The sequence below is a fragment of the Hydractinia symbiolongicarpus genome, chromosome 2 (genome assembly GCF_029227915.1).
Source record: "Hydractinia symbiolongicarpus strain clone_291-10 chromosome 2, HSymV2.1, whole genome shotgun sequence".
Taxonomy (NCBI): domain Eukaryota; kingdom Metazoa; phylum Cnidaria; class Hydrozoa; order Anthoathecata; family Hydractiniidae; genus Hydractinia; species Hydractinia symbiolongicarpus.
The window spans coordinates 29,200,985-29,223,227 of NC_079876.1; the positions used below are offsets into that span (position 1 = coordinate 29,200,985).

General features: G+C 35.1%; 1 protein-coding gene across 1 annotated transcript; it reads left to right on the plus strand.

The window, feature by feature from the left end:
* Positions 1-230: 230 nt before the first annotated feature.
* Positions 231-22,082, plus strand: LOC130630557 (epidermal growth factor receptor substrate 15-like 1). Its single transcript, XM_057444091.1, has 25 exons — positions 231-375; positions 5,187-5,231; positions 6,822-6,911; positions 7,007-7,054; positions 7,267-7,362; positions 8,518-8,631; positions 9,175-9,225; positions 9,628-9,669; positions 10,061-10,120; positions 10,523-10,687; positions 11,400-11,502; positions 12,273-12,336; positions 12,433-12,511; positions 12,634-12,711; positions 13,764-13,858; positions 14,522-14,594; positions 15,237-15,596; positions 16,285-16,473; positions 17,124-17,198; positions 17,334-17,379; positions 18,188-18,285; positions 18,703-18,763; positions 19,457-19,587; positions 19,930-20,361; positions 21,119-22,082. The coding sequence occupies exons 1-25, from the start codon at positions 349-351 to the stop codon at positions 21,281-21,283; spliced, it is 2,787 nt and encodes a 928-aa protein (XP_057300074.1). The 5' UTR covers positions 231-348; the 3' UTR covers positions 21,284-22,082.
* The last annotated feature ends 161 nt before the right edge of the window (positions 22,083-22,243 follow it).

Sequence of the window (22,243 nt, forward strand, 5' to 3'; positions counted from 1 at the left end):
TCGTATGTTTGCGATGGATAAGAAAGTAGAAAAATGATGTGCTTGTCTTTTTAACTTGTTCTTTATGGTGATGATTTTTTATTTTTTCGGAAATAGTTTTAAAAATCATATATTCGTTGGCAGACTCCGTATAGCTAAACCAAACTCCGTATAGCAGCTTTACGGAATATTACTCCGTATAGAAACCACACTCCGTACGGCACAGTGCATCTAATGCCGCAAGTAAATAGCACACCCCTAATGATCTAGATCGCGTATGTTTTCTGTTAATATATACTTCAATAGCGGTGATATAAACACCTCTTTTTGTAAAAAATAGATCAATTGCAACCTGAAGGCTGAAAGAATATGGCAGCGATCCCTCCACTTAATCAGGTTAGAAAAATAAATTAGCTATTCATTTTGTTTTAAAATGGATTCGCCTTTTTATATAATAAATGTGTATATGTCTTTCATAAATAAAACTGATCTTTTACACTTTCAAAAGACTAAATAAGCTGTTAAGTAATATTAGCTAAGTTTTTAATACACCTTTTTCACAAGTTTTTATATCTTTATGCTAGTTACCTTCCTAGTCCTTGCTATTAGCTTTGCTTTAATATTGTTTTTTAGCCATTGTAGCTTCAACAAATCTAATGTACCAAGATTTATTGTATATGGCTAGTGGCTAGTTATCTTCTTGCTAGGCCAGCTCTTATTTTTCCATGTGAGCAACACAAAATGGTTGTCTCATACAATGTCATTCTCTGTATGACATTGTTTTTTTTTTGATGTAACCATCTTCATTTAATATTAACCATCTTCATACAGTGCCGAAATTTCATGAAAAAAGGAAACCTCTGTGTTATACTAAACCGTGCAATAAATACTGTGGACATCTGTTAATTCGAATGCCGCTTAATTCAAACTTTCCGTTATTTCGAACAAATTGCCAAGTCCCTTGAGTTTGGTTTAATAAAGTCTTATATTTTGAGCTGCTTAATTTGAACTCCGCTAATTCGAACATTTCGCTAATTCGAACAATTTTTTAGTCACAAGGCTGCATTATGCTCGTTAATTCGATTGTATTCGATTCGTATCGATATATAAAATCTTATTGAAAAATAAAAAAAAACGTTTTAATTTTTATTCATTTTTATTGCATCAGTGGTGGCAAAATTTCTTTCAATTTATCAATTAAATTGGCATTTCAATAAAATGAAGTTCATAAGGAATTTGGAGGCCTTGCCCATGGCCAGGCAAACAAGTTAAAAGATTTTTATAAAAAGTTGTACTAAAGTTGTAATAAAGTTATATTAGCATAAAACCTTTAAACGTTTATTAAAATTCTTGTTTTTTCTGAACTTCCGATAATCCGAACATTCGTTAAATTCGAACAATAATTTAGTCCATTGCGTGTTCGAATTAACGGATGTCTACTGTATGTCCAACATCTTGCCTTTTTTGTGTAGCTAGAGAGCTTGGAACACTGATTAAAATAAAGTGTCACCCTCTATAGTTTTGGCTGTTAGAATTACCATGTTTTCATGCATTAGTTTGTAATTATATACACATAATCATCGTATCAACGTGGGTCCTGTGTTCTGAATGTATACATTAGGTAAAAAAATTGGATTAAAGAAAATTTTTATTTGTTCCTGGGGTTATAAATGAATGAAACATTATACCAGAGAAAGCAGTGTCTGCCACTTCAATAAACATTTTTAAAAAGTTTATTCAACCACATTTCGAGACTGTTAGGGGGCTCTAAGCAAGTCAAAGAAGATTGCCTGCCCCAGTTCCAAAACGATCACCGATATTGGGCCTACTAAAGACCATAATGGTGGATCCGGTAATAGATAAAAACACCTGAATGAAGAGAGAGACATAGGCAATGTTTCTGGAGGAGGAAATAACCCATGCCTTGCTTCGACCAATCGGTAAACATACATGTGGGTCTCTCAGGATCGAAAATTTTTACACCCTCTCTGATTGCTTTAACGATGGATTGTTTTGATAGCTTGAACGCGGGAATTAACTCCGGAATCCATTCGAATTGATGACGTGGGGACAAGAACGGACGAAAAGGTTCCATATACTCCGAAGCTGAGCATAATTGGCTACTTGATTGACCGGGCTAAACCAGCTTTGTATGTCTGTCGTGGAGGTCGGAGTTGGAAAATGTTGGATTGCATCAAAGAATTTGGGTAACGGGTCTATGTGTTCCGCTGATGTATGAAATCCAGCAAAGTCGACCTCTCATTGCACGAACTGCAACTTGTTGGGGCTCAATATGATACCAGCCTCCCCAAGTATTGACAGAAGATCGATAGTGGGCCACCAATGCTCGTCCAGCTCTGTGTCGTAGTGGAGTGTGTCATCAACAATTCGCTCCTTTCTCTCGAAATCAATGAGTACAGCATCAAAACGTTGGTTATAGCCATCCCCTGAAGAAAGGAATCCTTGGGGAAGTCGTTGGTACCGTCAACGACCAAACGGTGTTATAAAGGTCGCAAGATGACAATTTGATTTGCAAAGCGGGAAACTGAAAGCCATTCCAAGCGTCAGTGACGGTCTTCCAGGTCTTTCGTGGGACTCTCCGAGCTACGTGGAATGGAGACTCTGATGTGTCTCCCATTTGCAGAATTTGTTTAGCGGCAATAAGTTCACCATCCTTCGTGGGGATCCATCAGCTTTCCTCACCATCCTGTGGCACCATTCCACCGGTTCGCCAAACGGGACTCGTTCGATCACCCAAAGAGCTTCTTCTCGTTTTAAATCAGACTGGACCTTGTCTTGCCAGTGAAGGAATTCGCTGAGTCACCACAAGTCGAACTGGGCTCCAGAGTCCGCTACTGCTGTGACTGGTACATAGCGACAATTTTGTGTGGATAGTCCTAGCTGAATTGTTGGGTGGTCCTTAATACCAACTCGTCTCCATTCCCCTTTGTTGAAGATATAGTGGATATCTGCCCCAATGTGTTGGTCCGGTCATTTGCTTATGGGGACGACGGTTCCATCATCTGGTTTTTTGTGTGTAGAGATGGTAGGTATTGCCACAATCGGGACATTTCGCAGTTTTTAAACATTCAGCGGCATTTGGTGAAGGACTTCGACCAGTTGGCGATTGTTGTTGATTAAAGTAAGGATTTTTTGATCAACGATAAGTCGACATCGCGGATAACGATAGGAAAGGCGGATTTGCATTGCGAGCGATTTCTCTGGTCTCCACAAAAGCAGCAACTTGGGGAATCGGCTTGATATGAATCCCATCCAAACTCAGGGCTTCACAGCGAATTTTGATATTGGCCACACCATTAAGCAGCACGTCACGAATTACTTCGTCAGTATAGTAAACGTTACCATGGATGTGATTATTGCAATTTGTACAAGTCGTGTCGAAAAATGTCCTGAACTCACAAACCTCGGCTTTACCCTGTACTCAGGCTGAGAAGGTACGAAACGGCTCATCAGGGTCCTGTTTCATAGCAAATAGTTCAAAACGAAGGACTCCAAGAGCAACAGGAACTACAGCAACCGATTTAAGTATTGTCATAGCATCAGCCAAGGGTTTCGTGGCAATCATTGGATTTGCATGAATTATAATGTTCCCCAATTGTTCAGATGTGCATTCCAGAAGCTGCCCAGAGGCTGTAGCATCCTGTATTTCAGATCCAACGCAAAAGTTTTCCAACGACGAATGAATGCATTTCAATCTTCATTGGTGGAGTTTAGCTGGAGCTTTGGACGTCCAAGTTTCGGACCCCTCACAAGGGGAGGGACATGCAAGTGTGAATGTACATTGAGATAGCTGCAGCTCCTACCACATCGACGTCCTGGGTTTCAAAATCACAGCCCCGGATAGGGCATGTGAGTATCGTCATGATTAGCAGAAAACCAGTTCGTCACAAGAACAATAAAACCAGATTTTCACAAGATCAATAAAACCAGATTGTCATAAGACCAAAACATGGATAAAAACCATTCAGTTATTATTTAACATATGAATGTTTTGGTCTAAACGAAAAGAAAATAATGCATATACATAAACCTAATATAGTGTCAATTAGTTCATTGTCCTACAGGTAAGTTATACATCGGCATTGACTACCCAATTTCCCTCACATGCCAAGGGATGACCCGTAGCTTGCTAAACATACCCGCGGTGTGGACTAAACTAGGGACTTGGTGATTACAGAGCAAACTCTATAACCACAAGGCCGCATGCCACGTTTTTAATTTCAATTTCTAAACTTGCAATGTGTAAGTGTGGTCAGACGATTTAAGGTATAAAATGAGAAGTATTTTTTAATTTTTCCAAGGTAAGTCAAGTCAATCATCTTATCATAGATCATCAAAGCTGTGAATTCATATTATGGATTCAAAATCTACAGGGTTTACCTGATGTTTTCCCTGCAGACTTTCTTCTTGTTTTTTTACCCAAACATAAGGCTTGCTGGCTGGGCTAGGTGGTGCCTAGTTACCCACACAGGAGCACATTCGTCATCAATAAAGCAGGAAGATCTTGATTGTTTAGAAAGGAATGATATGAGAATGGTTAGGCGGGTGTGTAACGCCAGTCTGAGAGACGGAAAGAGTTCAGATGAGCTAAGAAGCAGGCTAAGTATCCGTAAAATTAAAGATGTTATCCGGATAAGAAGATTGAATTGGCTGGGACACTTGGAAAGAATAGAGGGGGATAATTGGGTAAGAAAGTGTAGAGACTTGATAGTTCCTTGGGCAAAGCCGAGAGGCAGATTTGGCAGGAGGTTATAAGGACAGACTTGATACAAAGGAAGTTAAGTTTAGATCTAACACAGTCTAGATCAGATCTGAAGATGTCATTAATATACCCCGTCCAACCCATGCTAGCATGGAAAATGGACGTTAAGCCGAGAAAAGTTTTTTGGTCCTAGAAATATAAGGATGCAATGGTTTCACTGATATTAACTACTGTATGAGGTTGGCCTAGTGCAATAATGTGGTTGCCTATGCGATATGATTGTTTTGCGAACTAGCCAAAAAAATAAAGGTAAAGTGCAACAAAACATTGTGAATGTCCTTCCATGATTAAAAAATACAAATTTACTATGTAAATACAAGGCAAATTTGCAAATATTAATTCCACATTCAACATCTTCCTTAATATTTTACTTTGTGTTTAAATATTTTTCATTATTATTTATATTTTCTTTTGTTAACTATAGATATGTCAACAACATGGAAGTATTTACGAAACATATTTTCAACAAGTAAGTAAAGCTTACTTTGCATCGATGTTATTTTAGTAGAGTTTTGCTTTTGTTACTTGCTATACGACTGTTTTCTGACATTTAGTGTCAGAAAACTGTCGTATAACATATAGTATAGCAGTCGTATAGTCAAAGGATTTGATTTTTAGCTCTGTCTGATTGCCTCTCTTTCTATATGTATTTTTGAAATGTATTTTCTATTGATAGTTGTAAATTTAGTTAAAATATCTTTCTTATGTTTTTTATAAGCAATTTCATTTTTTATTTCTGCTTCAGTTAAAATTGCCAGGGGTGATACTCAATATTTAAAAGATATCTCTAGCATTTATGTTATGTTTTTTTTATTTTTATTCTTTGTCATTCTATTAAAATGAGGTCTCGAATATCCAGGTTGCAATTTGCAATTTGCCAATCAAAAAGGCGTCAAAGAAAATGTCAAAAATGTGAATATTTTTCAGCAATCATTCTATAATGATTGCTGCAATAAAATAAATATTAGCAAGTCGTCAATGGCAATGCTCCCAGATGACTGCTACAAAAAGATTTTCTTCAATATGTCTGCAAATTTTTGCAAACTGAATTTTGATGTCTGATTTGAACACTGAAAATATTGCATTTTAACCTTGCCAGTTGCTCAGCAGTTCATTAGCTTTTCACCTAAATCTAAACCTGATCCCTTAAGGCGGGTTTACACTCAAACGAATGTGGCCGAATTGATCCACATCGATTGAATCCATCGATGGTGTTTTTATTAAAATTGGCTTTCACCTAAATTCAACCATGCCTCAACCTATGGCGATTTATTCAAATTTACTTCAAAACAATAACACAAATTTGATATGAAATGATGACATGAGCATGTACTTAGATTTTTATGACATCTAAATACAATAACTAAAAGTATTTGTACTATTTTTCTAAAATTTTTCAGCCATTTAACTCCAAACTCTTTGCTTTATGAAACTTTGAAACTTTTTGAGGAAGTCTCCCAAGACACTGAAATCCACGAACTTATTCTACAAATATTATCTCAAATTCCTCAACATTCATTGGTGAATAATCACTTCCCAGTGATGGATTTTGATCTGTTAACAAGTGCTCATTTTAAATGTATTGATGTTGCTGCATCAAATATGCTATTAAATTTTCGTTTGTTTAAAATGTTTTCCGCCACCTTTCACTTTTTCCCGCTTCTGAGTGAAGTTCATTTCTTCTTCGATTTTTTTGCATCAGGTGGGTGTAAATCAATCTCATTGCATAAGTTTTAATCGAACAACGAAAAGTGGAAAGCAGTCCTATTTGATCGAATTCGAAAAATTATGCAATGTTCTATGTTTAGTAAAATTGATGCGATCAGCCGATTCAACCACATTCAGTTAAGTGGAAACCTGCCATAAAGCAACAAGATTGTTTTAAAAGTTGAACTTCTGTCACAATAGTCTTGTTACCAAAAATGTAATAAGAAACAATTTTGGCAGATACCAAATCCCCAAACCGTGAAAATATGAAAAAAGGTTTTATTTTACATAAAACGATGATGTAATGTTGGTCAGACTAAAGTATTCTTATATTTGAAATCATTTGTTTTAGGTGAGTTCTTCTGGCACTGGAACAGTTGGTGCCAGTGAAGCTGCCAGGTTTTTGAAAAGATCAGGACTTCCTGAAGGAAGCTTACACAACGTATGTATACCAACATTGTTTTTAATTTTTAGTAGAGGGGTTCGAAAAAATTTTTTGTTTTTTATAGACTTTATGGCATTAAATTTTGTTTTTAGATTTGGGAACTAGCTGACTTTGGCAGTAAAGGATATTTAGATAAACAGGTCAACTATTTGTTTTTGTAAAAATATGATAAGAATTAATTATTGCGCATGCTCATGCTTTATTTTCTGAAAAATTTTATTCTGATGTCTTTCGGAAAAAGAAAATTGTTTTTTTGCAAACTTTGGTGTCTTGTTTTTAATCTCCTTTTTTTGCAATCATGTTTCAGTGTTTACCTCTACATATTTCCATTAATTAATTTTCTTTTTTACAGGGCTTCTACATCGCATTAAAATTAATTTCCTTAGCACAAAATGGTAAAGATATTTCATTAAAAAACTTGGCCTTACCATGCTCACCACCAAACATGGTAAGTCAGTGTGTTTAGAAATTAAACTCCAAGACCTTGCTGAAAGGCAATACTGGTGAAATTTCTTTCTTTTGTGATTTTTGCTCATTCAAAATTATAATTTTTTGCAGCTGATTTTTTTATGTCTACATTAAGTTTTCCTTTTATCTTACCAAGGTCATGATGTATGGACCAAGTCTAGGTTAATACTAATAAATCATTCATTACCCCAAAAAATTACAATAAAGAAGAGTTTTAAATAGAGCTCACCGTTTAAACAAAACAATGCATGGAAAGGATGTCATATCTTTATGTAGTTGAATATTAAAAGCACCCATTCGATACGCAATTCATTTTAAATTAACTCACAACATACAAAAACAGTTTATTTTTAAGTAATTTTAAATTCATTGTCATTTAGCTAAATGTGATTTTACACTAAAATTTAATATTTATGATCAAAGAAGAATGACTAAGTGTTGAGATTTTGAAACTTTATTTGTATTCAGACAGGTTATGTTAACTATCAAGTTAGTTTATTCTAATTTCTTGAACAATCAGTGCTGCTGCTGTTTTGTGGCTGTGAAACTAAGCAGTTTATTTGTTTTGTTTAGAGCTTAGCATATTTTGTTTTTGTGGTTTTTCAGTGCCAGTAATGAAAGCCTAATTGTAACCAGTAAAATGTCTCAAAAACGGTTGAAAACACTCAATTGCACTGTAATAAACCTTTCTTTTTGTTTTTTTTGTTTTGTAAAAAAACATTCAAAGAAAATAAATCTTTATTATGATGCATTCATGTGTGCATACTCTACTGAGAATGGTTTTTATCTGTGTAATAAAATTAAAGCAGAGTTACTCTGAGTATCACATACGTCATAACATACTGCTTGACAGCGAGCAGGATTCGATTTGCAGTCCCTAGAAGTGGGAGCTGCAGACAAACTCACTGCACCATGTGCGGCAGTATGTTAGCAACACATACAAAGAAATTGCACTTAAAAATTTCGGAATTTTGCATGTTTAGATAGGAGAGTAGATAAATTTGTATTTCAGTTCTAGCTATTAAAAAATCCTGTAACATTTCTGTTACACCTTTTGCAATGTACATAGCTAATGTATAATTATAATTATGTATCTGGAAACATGTAATTAAGATTGTTTTATGTTTTCTAATAGGGAGACTCACCCAGGGTGGTAACTCAACCAGTCAAACCAACAATTCCACAATCAGATACAACAAGCTGGGGAATCAAGGCTAAAGAAAAATTGCAATATGATGGCATATTTGATGTAAGCTTTTTTGAAAAGCGCGGTCCACGCAAAGACAAATGACTTTAATGTACTATCAATAGCAAAGAGAAGTTGACTAATGCACTGCGCATGAAAAGATGTCTTAAAATACTGAATTTGTGCTGTGTACAGCACCCTTACCAAACGCATCGACATCATTAATCATCATCCTAAAAAAGACTGTGTTCATTGTGTTTAACAATACTATCTTTTCCAAGTTATATAAAATGTTGCCTACGGATTAAAGGCTATTAACTATTTTGTGATATGTTTTTGAACAGCAATTTGCTGCCAGATTGTTTAGTCTGTTGTATAACTTTTTGTTTAAAAGAACCACATTTGTTTCTAGCAGGTTTTCACTTCTGACTTTTATTTAAATCAAAATGTTTCATTGTTATTTCCATATGCTCTCTTGTTCCATCAAATTTTTTAACGTTGATAGTTTTTTTTTGTAAGTTAAGAATATAGGTAGAGTTACAAGTTGGATTGTCAGCATCATTCTACAAAAGGTATTGTAAGATATTAAGTTTTGTAATATTTTAGAGTTTAAAGCCAAAAGAAGGACGCTTGCTTTCTGGTGATCAAGTTAGACCTGTGAGTCATTTAAATTTTTTTCCGGGTTTTTATTCTCTGTTTGAAGAATTAACAAGATTCGTTCGGTTTAATTCACAAGATATATATTTCTGTCTTTTTTTCAAAATTTGATCCAAGTCACAATAAAAGCTCATAAAGAGTCATAAATTCAATATTTTCTGTGTTTTTTTCTCTTCATCTCCTCATTTTATATATTGCAAATCAAAATTTTTATCTGCTATGAACCTTTTGTTATGAAATGCGTGTGTAAGCATGTGCACATATCCACTTACACAAAATGTGAAATGCAAAAATTTATTAGGAATTAACCTTTACATCACATCTAATATATTAGATGTGTATTGTTTTACCGAACTTCTCTAGTGTGCTGTCCACTGTTACTCAATTTTTCTTTGGTTGTAGGTTCTACTCAACTCAAAATTATCTGTTGATGTTCTTAAACAGGTAAGTTTGCATTTCGTTGCGCCGCAGGCATGATTTTGTATGAAATCATCAGAGCCTCTCTATTTTAAGTGTAGTTGAAACTCATTATGCAACTTATCACTAATTTGACTTGAATCTAACAATCCTGAAACAGTCTGCTATTTTAAAGCAGTCCTGTTATATTTGGGACAAAAATTAAATTAATTTTTAAATGTTTCGAAAATGTTGATTCCAGACTTTTTCACATTGACCTATGCATTTCATATGTGTAATGTAATTCCAAAATTCATGCTGTGAGTATACATACTTGAATAGTAATTGAATTTCGGATTTCTTATTTTATACTGTAAAGATTTTGTTATAAAAATGAAAATAACTTGAATGTTTTATTATCAACATTAATATGTTTTAGATCTGGGATATATCAGACATTGATGAAGATGGTCACCTTGATCGAGATGAATTTGCAGTGGTTAGTTTGTTTCGTAACATTATCATGACAAATCAGTCTTTCCACTTCAAATATTTTCATGTCAGAAAAAATTGCCAACTTTGAGTGCTATTTTCCCATCAGTATTTACATTGGCAAGGGCCAACAAAAATTTAAAAAGGTTGTTTATCTGGTAGTGTCAGATAATTAAGACCCAGCCAGTTAAAGGACTCGCATAATAAGTATTTCCTGTAGGAGTTTTTTTAAACATTTTCGTAAGAAACTGATGAAAATCTAAAATAAACTTTATACAAAAGCAAACTATGAAAGTTGAAGTAGGTTAAGTATAAGGAAAAAGAATATTGCTGAACGAGTATTTGTGAGCATGAATGGTAAAAATGTTCCCATGACGATGCAGAATCAAATATCAGTTTTGTTTTGTAGGTGATGCATTTAGTTTACCGAGCATTGGATGGTGAGAAAGTTCCCACTATTCTTCCTACACATCTAATCCCACCATCTAAGAGAAAGACTGGACCTACACACACTTCTATGCCCTCATCTATTGGCTATATACCTAAATCAAGCACCACTAGTTCTTATACACCAGTATGTAGATTTATTTATTTATTTGTTAATGGTGTGTGCTTTGACAGTTAAATGCTACTTGTCATTAGCTGCTTAGAATATTGAACCAAACCAACTCGAAGCCCAAAGCCCTTAAAAACAAAGCAACAGCCAGCCAGCTTCAGAGTAAATATAAAAAGAATGCAAAAATGAAAATTATGAGAAAACAATAGTTTCCCAGACATATCTTGTTGTGAAAATTATGTAAGTTGTGCAGAAAAAACTTAAGCAAACCTAGAGTTGAATTTCATACCTAACTGAGCAACAACAACAAACAAACATTTGATATTTTCAGGTACAAAGTCAACAATCAACGACTAAGCAACAGTCGACCAAAAGAGAAAAATTTAGGAAACATTGAGTAATTTGTTTTCCATTATAAAAAACGCGTGTATAGCCTTTGCTATTTGGTGTGTTCATAGCACAACTTCAAAATTAGCTATTATTAGAGACTAGTCATTAACCCGTTAAACAATTTACAGAGTCGCCCGTATTTCCTGTGCCTGTAGCACGACGTTTTTCCTGTGGCCGGTTGTATAAATCTACGGGTTGATACAACCCCCACATATCAGATTTTGTGTGCCGTAGTACAGCTAAAAAATCCTGCAAAAACAGAATACGGCTATTATTATTAGAGATGTTGATGATTGTTTGGTGTCAATCTAAAAATATTTAAATTTTTTTACGTCTTCAGTCTATAACAGCTGGCAAGTCATGGGTTGTCACCCCTGCTGACAAGGCAAAGTATGACAAAATGTTTGCACAGGCGGATAAAGATCATGATGGTTTAGTATCAGGTGAGCTTATCACATTATTACCATCTCTGCTATTGATTCAGGTACTTTAACTATGGAACATGTTTTAGTAAATTCGGAAAAAGATGTCTTTTTATTTTCTAATTTGAAAGGAACCCATGTCCTAAAACTCCATCTTACAGGCTTGCATTTGTATTTTTCTTAAAATGTAAGATAACAAAATGACTTATTAGCTTTTTGTCAAGTTTGTCGTGGTTCATAAACGTTTGATTTTAGCTTCTCTTCTGTGTTAGATTTTTCCTGTGTTTCTTGTGCTATTTCCACACAATCTTCTTTGCATATAGCAAACATTTGCACGACAGTGCATGAAGTTGCGTTAACAGGATATTGAAAATACAGAATATTGAAAATACAGGCAAACTGTTGAAAAAAATTTCAGGAAAATTTGGGTATTTTTATAAAATGACAGGAATTTTAAACTTTCCACTCTGTCCTCGTAAAACATATTATTTAATGTAATGTTTTTTTATCAGTTTTTATCTTTAACTTCAGCTTGTATTTGTTTCATCTTTTGTTTCTTCATGTCTATTGCATTTTTTCTTCATTCTTAAACAGTCAGCTGGTTCATTAGCTGTAACTATAGGAAAAATGAGGAGAGTCAAGTTCAAAAAAGGTTTTAGTTTAAAAATGTCAGGAATGTCTGGAAAATCGTGAAGTCGGCGCAAATTTGTCTTCATAAAAATGGGCATGTCAAGGAGAAAACTATTCAGTAGTCTGATATAAAATTATTTTTATAAAACCTTTATTTTTAGGTGCCGAAATAAAAGATATCCTGATAGCATCTGGGTTAGCTCAAAGTGTACTTGCTCATATATGGTAATCTTATTTTTCTCAGTTGACAAATAATAAAATCTACCTACCTGGTCTTTAAATAGGAATAATAGTGCCAAAAACTTTCTCTTGTATTGATAGGAATCTATGTGATACGAACAGCAGTGGACAACTCAATTCTGAACAGTTCGCTTTAGCCATGTATTTAATATCATTTAAAGTAAGTGTTATCGAACGTCCTATCTGGTTTAGGTAGTGTGACCACGCCTTTTTGGAAGTTTGTAAGTTTTCAACTAAAATCAGACTTTATGTTGTGTATAAATTATATGCTTTTTATATTAGAGGTCTGGTAAAGAATTGCCACAGACGCTACCAACTGAAATGATACCTCCATCTGCTCGTACATCTGTCGTCACTAGTGTGAGTAGCGTTAGTTTAAAGGGAAGATACAGGGTGGTGGAGGGATATTAAAATTGTGCTCCATCCAGGTTATTCGCTCGTACATCTGTCGTCACTAGTGTGAGTATCTTTAGTTCAAAGGGAAGATAAAGGGTGATGGAGGAATATTAAAATTGTGCTCCATCCAGGTTATTTTTTACGTTTTTACGCTGTGTATTTGTGTGGAGAAGAGAAAAAAAGTGGAAGGTGTTAATGTTCTTCATCTATTTTAATGCTGTTTTTCGTTTTTTAATGAACGGAATTTAACAGAGGGAAAAAGGAAACAGTATTGAATAGAAGTAATATTCCATCCACTGGACAATTAACTTGTATACTAGAATAATGTCGTGAAAGTTTCAACTTTTTACAAAAGCACATTCTATTATTGTTATTAGGTTATTTACTCAGGATAGCTTTTGGAGTTCCTATTGTTACTGTTATCACCGATGGCCTTGCGAAGGAGATCCTAGTGCATTTAAAACTCTCATTTAAGCTAAAAAAAGTCGTGCGCGCACAGCAATCGCTTAACTAGACAACCGCCCAAGATATCAAAACTATTCTCGTGCTGAACGTTAAGCAGAAACGATCGATTTACACTCTTATAGTCTCTGGCATGACTCAGCCGGGATGTGAACCCCGATATTCTGCACTGGAGGCGAACGCTCTTCCACCAGGCTACCAGTCGCTTTCGGGGAATGTTGTTGTTAGATACTGCATATTATCTTGCTATCTATTCTTTCTCTACGGCCGAAATAAATAGTTGAGTGAATCTCCTTGATCTTATTTTAAAACTGATTTTGTTTTAAACAATAAATCTCCCATGCCTTTTGTTTATTCAAATAAGTCTGCCCTCAAATTTTGGTGTGCAAAAACATGCCCTCCAAATGAAGGCGGTTAGTCGCCAAAGGATTATTTTGTCGTATATGAATGTTACAGGGGAGAAGAGAGATGGTATTGAATTACTTCACGTAAATTTACTGCTTTAAAAAAAAAATTAGCAACTTTATAACCACAATTTTATTATTTCGTTATAGGATTTATCTTCGATAACGATACAATCAACGAGTAACGACTTTAGCGCCATAAAAGAGCTCGATAAAATCACAACTGACATCGAAACGCTAGGAAGGTATGTATGCCGAAACAGCGAAACGTTGTCCTAACGAGACTTAACGAATTAGTGATTGTTTCGCGCGTTTGTAAGAGGATGTCTTTTTGGAAAAGCGCAAGCAAAATTTCCGAGAGGGTGGCGCAAAATAAATTGTCAATAGTTGGTTGCAATTTGTTGTCTTTTTGACGCTGTTAGCTAAATGAAATTTTCACGTTTTTAACATTATTTACTGCCGCAGGGAATATGAATTAGGAAAATATTTAAATTCAGGGAATCAACTACCAGTCCTCAATACTTTATTTCTTCCCTGTTTGTTGAGCAACATTTTGGATGCATTGCGCACACTCACTAGAAAAAGAAAGTAATGTGCTCGTAAATGAAATTTATTTTAATAAACGTAGATAAACCCATTCTATGATAACGTTCTTAACACGGCACTTGTTTGCTGTTGTATCATGTTAGGATTTGAGTTCCATTTCTTCTAAAATTCTGTCTTCATAAACAAGAAACAAAAAAGAAAGATTTACATCGTCTATTATTTCCCTTAACACTACTTTTTTTCACGAAAACACAACATGGACGATGATGGCCATGCGTAGCTATCTAAACTGGATGCCATCCTCATGTTCCACATGTAGTGTTACATGTAGTCACCCCTAATTTTTTTATATTTGCTTGTAGAGAGAAGGCAAGTCTGCAGCAAGAAATAAGCCAAACTGAAGAAGCGATTCGAAAACGTAAAACTGAAATTGAGGTAGGTAAAATTCTCTTAACAGAAATAGAAGACGCCCTGACACTGCAAGTAGCACAAAGGATAGTAATCTTATGAAATTGCGGTCTATGTTTGCGTCCTATCTGTTTCTTCTTGCATTTAATTACTTTTAAATCCAAAGCTGTTTTCGCTTAAATTTTTCAGATTTAAAGCAAGATGTAATCGAAATTTTTTAGCATGTCAGTTAAAGCGCCTAATATTGCGAAATATTTATGAGCGCTTTTGCCTGCGCTATTCGTTTTGCGGTGCAGTGTACAATGACGTAATTTGCTAGAATCGCCGCCATTTTGAGTTTTCGCGTGCATTCCTGTTTAATCTGGACATTGTGTCGCTTGGATGCACGACCGCGCAGCGCTAAATACGTCGTACTTTGCGATTGAAGTAAACTTTCGCCTTAAGTCGAAGCAACCAAACGTAGAAATATTATTAGTCAAATTAAGCAATGGTTTTAGGTAAGACAAATGTAAAAAGAAAGTGAAAAACAGAATGATTGTACTTTAATCAGAACTATCTTTGTATTAAAAAAAATCCATCTTATATTGGGGGCTGCGCCACAAAAAACTGTAGAGGAAAGTTATTGTATCTTTTTGCGCTGCAATATACATGTTTTTGGTTTAACATTAGGATTTGCAAGTGGAGTTAGAAAAAGCCAACAAAGGTCTGGTCATACTAACAAAACAAAAGACAGAAGCGAAAGACCGTCTAGATGGTTTCGATGAAGAACGCACAAAATATAAAACCATGTTAAAAGACATTAACTCAAAGTGCCAAGACGAACAACAAATGCTGAATCAGCTAAAATCACAGCTGGCCTCTCAACAAACCAGTGTAAAAGATCAAGAAGAAGAGCTACAGAAAGGTCGAAAAGAACTTGAAGAATTGAGAAAAGAAGAAGCAAAAATTGAACAAGATATTGAAACGAATAAACAAGAATTGGCTTCGTTGAAGAATAAAGTTGCGGCCACGAAGTCGGAAATATTAAAGGTGATTAATTTTGTTTGTTTGTTTGTTTCTTTTTTTGGTTTGTTTTTATACATGCTTATTGGTCTTCTTAGTGTGTAATTTTAATATAGTTCATTCGTAATAAGTTTTGCGCGTACTAAATTTCGCGAAAAAGTTATTTTGGCGAACTTTAGTACGGAGATTACAGGCAAAACGCAAAACTGACAAGTGCAAAAATATACTTTTCTTCAAGGAGCGAACAAAACGCATATATTCTCTAAAGCCTGAATTTTGCTGCGCCCCCTCCCACTTTTAATTGTGAAATTTAAACTCGCGCGACATTTATTTCTGTATGAGAAAATTAATACGTAACAGAATTGCCACACTTTCTCAAAAGTCCTTTAAAATTAAAAAAAACTATGTGGTAAAGTATGTGAAATGCTACAATGGCTACAGCCGAAATTTATTCTCTACTCATGACATTACTTGATAATCTCCTCAAATATGCTTAATTTCTGTTGAAAAATATGAAAATGTTATTAATCTTCTGATTTTTTTTTTACAAAAATACCATCTGCTATTTTGAAGAAGACTAAAAAATTCTTATTATAAATCCTGAAATGTCCGCAAATATGATTCTAAAAAAAGAGGGGCAACCCTGAGAAACATGCAAAGCGTTACTGCTTACCTGCAAAACACGTAGCTTTACTAACAGGAATAACTATATTAGGGACAAAACAAAGTGAAAGAACTGAATGAAGAGAACAATTCATTGAAAGAAGAGATAACACAATACACCGCCATGGCGAACAGCAGTACAACAGTAAACAGTACAGCTTCACTGAACGAATTCTCCTCACTCAATGACACATTTGAAACGAGGTTTAAGGATGTTGATCAGATCAGTGCAAGAGCTACAGTAAGTTTCTTTCACTGTTTCTTTTCTGGATTGACACAGAGAAGGTTCATCCAGGGTACATGGCTGATGCAGGAGTGATATTTCCAGCCCTAAGTGACCTTGTCCGATACTAGCTTAGTAATCACCTTAGAGATTATTTTCCTTGTTTCCCCTCAGGCAGTGAGCATCGCCTTAATGGTACTAATTTTTTTGCGGATATAAATTGTTCACGCTTGTCGCGAAGTTTTACTTTTTGTTTCAGAACTATATACCCACGAATTATTCTTCAAGTTACGCGAAAAAAATACCTGAAAAAAAATTTAAAAAATTGTTATTAATCAGGAAAAAGAAATGGTCACCACAAAACATAATTAAGACCATAAAAAGTGTGCTTTTGGTATTTTTTTATTAAAAAAATGCTTTTTTTTCAAAATACTTGGTAATATTGTACGTCGTTCAGAAAAATTAAGGTCTATATAATTTCTTTTGTACTTGCAAAAACCAATGCCACTGAGGTGAACGTTTTAATAAAAAGGTATTCTTGTACCTGTGCAAGTTTCTAGCTTCCAGCTGCTTTGAATATTGTTTATCCTTGTTTGTTTTTTGCAAGTCAGCTACTTCCGACCTGCAAAAATAAACGAGGACTCTTATTAAATATGTTTATTTTTCAGGCCGGCAGTAGTCCAGTGAGCAGTATTAGTGGATTTAGTGTTGGTTCGTCTGGTAAAATCGACGAAGATAACGAGGTAGAAGTTTTCTTTTTTTAAAAATCTTTTTTATGAGTTTAAGAGCAGGTTACCTTCACAAATGAGCCAGGCTTAGAATCTTTTTTGGGAAGCGATTCAGTGTTTATATTCTCCATCGCTTTGTTTTCGTTACAGGAAAGCGACCCATTTAAAAGCAAATCAGATCCTTTTGGCACGTCAGGTAACGAGTTATATAATGTTCTAATAATTTTGAAATGTTGGTTTTTTGTTGTCTTCGCAATCAATACTACATTTCGTGCGTGACTTCATTCATTCTTAGCAAGTACAGTCCTAGTGACGTTATTGTTCCGTATTGCCCTACCAAGCCTCTCTTTAAAACAGAGGTCGAATGTAACATAATCCGCTGTAGCGATAATATTTTGCACAGAGTATACTATTTATTTCGCAAATTTCAGACTGTATAAAACTGTTGGTGAAACTTTATCCCTCGAAATTTATACCCTTTTTTGTGAAATTTTTAAGAAATGTTTGGCATATCAAATAAACTCATGTATTTGCTTTACTTTAAAAAGCCATACGCCCTGATACGCACATATAAACATAACTCTAGTCCGTTTAACGCCCTGACCTAAGCAATAACGCCTTCATATAAAACTTAACGCCAATAAGTAGTATCCATGATTTTTTTATATATTATACTGCAACTGTCACTTTCTCTGAAATTATATAAAAATCTGCATATAGACGACTTCCGTGTGATAAAAGGTTTTCATTTTGCGTTGTGACATTTTAATGACTACTTACTACCTACTACTTAAAAAGATTAATTTCAGTGCTTTTGGATTATATATTTCTAAAAAAATGTGAAATGTATTAATAAGGATTTTTCCCTAAATGATCTTGCTTTTTAACCTACCAGAACGCGCGCGCATCCACGTAAAAATATACGCCAATTTTGTAAATTTTTATAGGGAAGTCATATACAACCTTGCACGCCCAGGTTTTTTACCATTTTGTTTATGTTTTAGAAATCCCCGATCCTTTCAGCTCTGATGACCCATTCAAATCGGATCCCTTTAAAACGGTATCCTTCGCTGAAGATCCATTTTCCGGGGACCCGTTTCAGGTTTGTTCATCCGATATGTTTTTATTTTTATCCTGTCGCTAATTATGTATTGGGTTTTGTTCTCTTTTTTTACGACACGTTTTCGATTTGTTATCCTCAGTACCTCTACTAATTTACGTTTCTTTTTTATGCTTGAAGAAGTCTTTATAGCACAGGCTATTGTTCTTCCATATGTCATATAAAAAGACAAAAACGACAATGTTTTGGTAAATGCATTCAGTAAGAATGAACTACTTAGACTACAATTTTCGCGTGTATTAATCTCCGCGCATATTTCTTTTTCGCGTAGCAACTTGCTGATTTTCGCTCGTCTTTTTTGGGTCAAGCGAATGCACGAAAACAAATCGCGCGAATAAAACCGCGAGTGAGGTACTTCTTGCAGTTTCAAACTTACCAACTTTTTTTTTTTTTTTACAGGATAATGATCCTTTCAAATCTGACCCGTTCAAATCATCAAGCTCCGCTGCAATACCACCAGGTGAGTGACGAAAGAAAGAAAAGTTTAGACATTGAATGTAGAGAATTACCCTTACCTTCTTGTTCCGAATGTTAAGAAGAAAAATAAGTACCTGTGTCAGTGTCTACGGAGCTTTTTTTTAATATATAGACAAAAATAAATGTTGATAACCACAACATACATAGTTATCATTAACCCTTCGTTGTTACACATAGTGTGATCATTGACTAAGTTCTCCCTAAGTAAAATTGATTTAATTTTTTGTATAAGTCAGGAAAAAGATTGCCTTTAAAAATTTGGTACAAATTGTGGTTAAAATCGTAGCTGTTAAGTACTGACACTACTGTACCCAAGTTGCGAGTTACCGAAAGTCTCCTCTAATTTGCAAGTTACGAAACCCGCTTCTGAGTTTCGAGTTACTGAAAGTCGCCTCTAATTTTGCAAGTTACGAAAGCCGCTTCTGAGTTTCGAGTTACCGAAAGTCTTCTCTAATTTTCAAGTTACGAAAGCCGCTTCTGAGTTTCGAGTTACTGAAAGTCGCCTTGAAATTGCGAGTTACCGAAAGTCTCCTCTAATTTGCAAGTTACGAAACCCGCTTTTGAGTTTCGAGTTACTGAAAGTCGCCTTGAAATTGCGAGTTACCGAAAGTCGCTTCCATGTTGCAAGTTACCGCTCAACAACTATAATCATTTCAAGCCATTTCTCTGTATTTAGAACCAACCAAATCACCAGGAGCATCTGGCACCGATCCTTTCCGATCACTGGATCCGTTTGGCAGTGGTGCTTTCGCCGCCCCTCCGTCCACAACTGCGGCTTTTCCTGCGGCGAAATCCAAATCGTCTGAGGTAGCATAAATCTGTCACATGCCCACGTCACGTCACGTCACATGCCCACGTTTTAATTTAACGTTTTTGTTTTGTGAATCAAATTAAGAGCAACATTTTTGTAACAAGATTTGTTAAAACCTATGATATATATTAACTCGGTCTTTCATGTGGTGGATTCACGGTCACTTTAGTAACGTTGACATCGCAAAACACGTATGCTCGTATGATCGTATGCTTCTTTGATCGTATGCTTCGTCCACTGCTTTTTAGGTTTCAGCTACCGAGATTCTACTTCACAACTCAATATTTATTTAAATAGAACATTTTTTTGTTGTTTAGTTATATTTTCTAAATTTTTAGTCCGTCTCAAGTGATCCATTCGCCAGTAACGACATGTTTGCTGCAACGCCGAGCGACGAAACCGATAATTTAGCTCTGCCAGAAAAAATATCAAAAACGCCGACAACCGACCCTTTTACTTCTGACCCTTTCGCCTCAAGCGATCCATTTGGCACCACAAATTCGGGCGACCTGTTTAAAACTGAGCCGAAGGGTAGTGGATCAGACCCGTTTTCTTCTTCCACAAATACAGCTGATCCGTTTGCATCTGCAACGACTTCATCCGACCCATTCGCTTCTTCAAGTTCAGCTGCTGACCCCTTCGCTGCCTCGTCGTCAACAAGTTCTGACCCATTTGCGTCGTCGACAACTAATGAGACGGTGGCTGGAAAAGATGACCCATGGTTCGCATTTGGTAACAACGCCTCGGCTGCAAAGCAAGAGAAAGGAAAGGTAATGAAGGGCTTCATAGAATATTAAGTTGCCGAACTATGAATTATGAAACGAATTAAAAACTGACTTAAAATTGAGGTGGTGCACTCCCCTTGCGAATCTCCAAATTGTGGAATCAAGACGTACGCTATGCACATTGAAAAGGGAGGAGGGATTTTGTAGAGAAATTTTTAGCCAAGAACGCCTTGCTATATTTTGTGGACGATTGTAGTTTAAGTTGCTACTAGTTACTGCTCCTTCATAGAGGTTTTCGCATAAGAAATAAAAAAACTATTTTTTTAAGATAAAAATTCTTTCGGTAATAAGCATCGACTTTTTATAGCAGTTGGAAGTATGATGTTCCATTCTTTTATATTTAACAACTTTCTTTTAATGTTATGCTTGTGTCAGCTTCGTAACTCGTGATACAGTTTCTAAACATAACAAAGTTACCTTAGGGATTGATGAAAAAAAAAATTAAAATTAATTATTGCGAATTTGCACTTTTTCAAACAAGCATTTTACCTTCTAATCTAGCTAGTTTGCAATTTTACAAAGTTCACTTTACATATCGGATTTAAGCGAAAAATTCGCAATATTTACGCCGCATTTTCAAAAAAGATGTGCCCATTTGCATTTTTTTATACACCATTTTGCACAATTTACAAGGTCCTGTTAGCAAAATCTTTTGTTCGAAATGATCTCGACACTTTTAAATTCTCTGTACGTTACTGTTCGTCATAGTGTACGTCACACTAAACTTTTGTTTTACTTTCAGAAGGACCGACCAAAAAGTGAAGATAGTCAATTAGAATGGGCGAAACGCGAGAGTGAACGTGAGGAAATGGAGAGACAGAAAAGGTTAAAAGAATTAGCGCAGCAAGAAGAGATGGAAATCGCGATAGCATTAAAGCAATCGGTGGAAAGTTCTTCAGACGCTTAATAGATTCGTGTGCATGTCAGATAACTCCGAAAATTAATTCCATCTGTCTTTATACAGGTGTTTCAAATGAACTGGTCCATCATATTGGATTTATAAGTTGTGAAATAAATGCGGAAAATATGGAAGAGATATATACAAAGAAAACCATGAAGAAGCAGAATCACTCATAGGGCAGCAGAATTCCTCAGTGTTTTTATATCTTTAGGTTTTTGTTTTCACGTCAGTTTAACATTTTTTTTTATAGAAAATGTAATCGAATTATATTGGCTAACCTACGAAATTCCTATCCTTGTGGAGTTTAAAATTTAGATCTTGGGACTAATTTCTATGACCTTTTATTCCAAAAGTTTCTAATTAGTTTCGGTGAACACTCGTACAGTTTCCTAACCAACTTAGTATAGTATACCACTAGATTTGTTTTTTTTTATGTGCGTTTTTTATTTACGTGTGTTCCAGTCTAGTTCCTAGGGCTTTTTGAATCAGCGCTGACACGTAATTTTAAGAAAGTCCTGGTGACAAGATTGCGCGTTTTTAGTATAAGAAGTATATATTTGTTATTGTTGTTTATATTAAGTGTTTTGGTGTTTTAGTTTTGAATTTTGAACTTTTTTTAATTTTGTTTCTAATCTATAAACTGCTTATCTATCAAGAAGTACTGGAAACAAATGGTGTTCTTCGGAAAGACTAGAGACGAATTGTTTGTCCATGTTTGTATATTATGAACGAAAGTTCGCCAAAAATGTTTGATTGTTTGAAATTAATAGTTCATGTGGAATATGCAAATATATATCAAATTACATTAAGTTGCTTTTGTTCACCCCGTCTCTGCGCCTGAAGCGTTTTATCATCATTATATCGAAAAACAGTACAAGCCCTGGGTTCGAGGTTCATTTTTGTTCTGAGTCAACTTCCAAACTCATAGGTATCGTTACAGCCGAATTTAAAAATGGAGAAATTTCA

What these genes read in the sequence shown, in the direction of transcription:
- LOC130630557 (XM_057444091.1), top strand. Translation starts at nt 349, where the DNA reads ATGGCAGCGATCCCTCCACTTAATCAG. An exon ending in CATGCTCACCACCAAACATG is followed by an intron (nt 7,363 to 8,517) that starts GTAAGTCAGTGT and finishes GTTTTCTAATAG; the next exon opens with GGAGACTCACCCAGGGTGGT. An exon ending in TTTCCGGGGACCCGTTTCAG is followed by an intron (nt 18,286 to 18,702) that starts GTTTGTTCATCC and finishes TTTTTTTTACAG; the next exon opens with GATAATGATCCTTTCAAATC.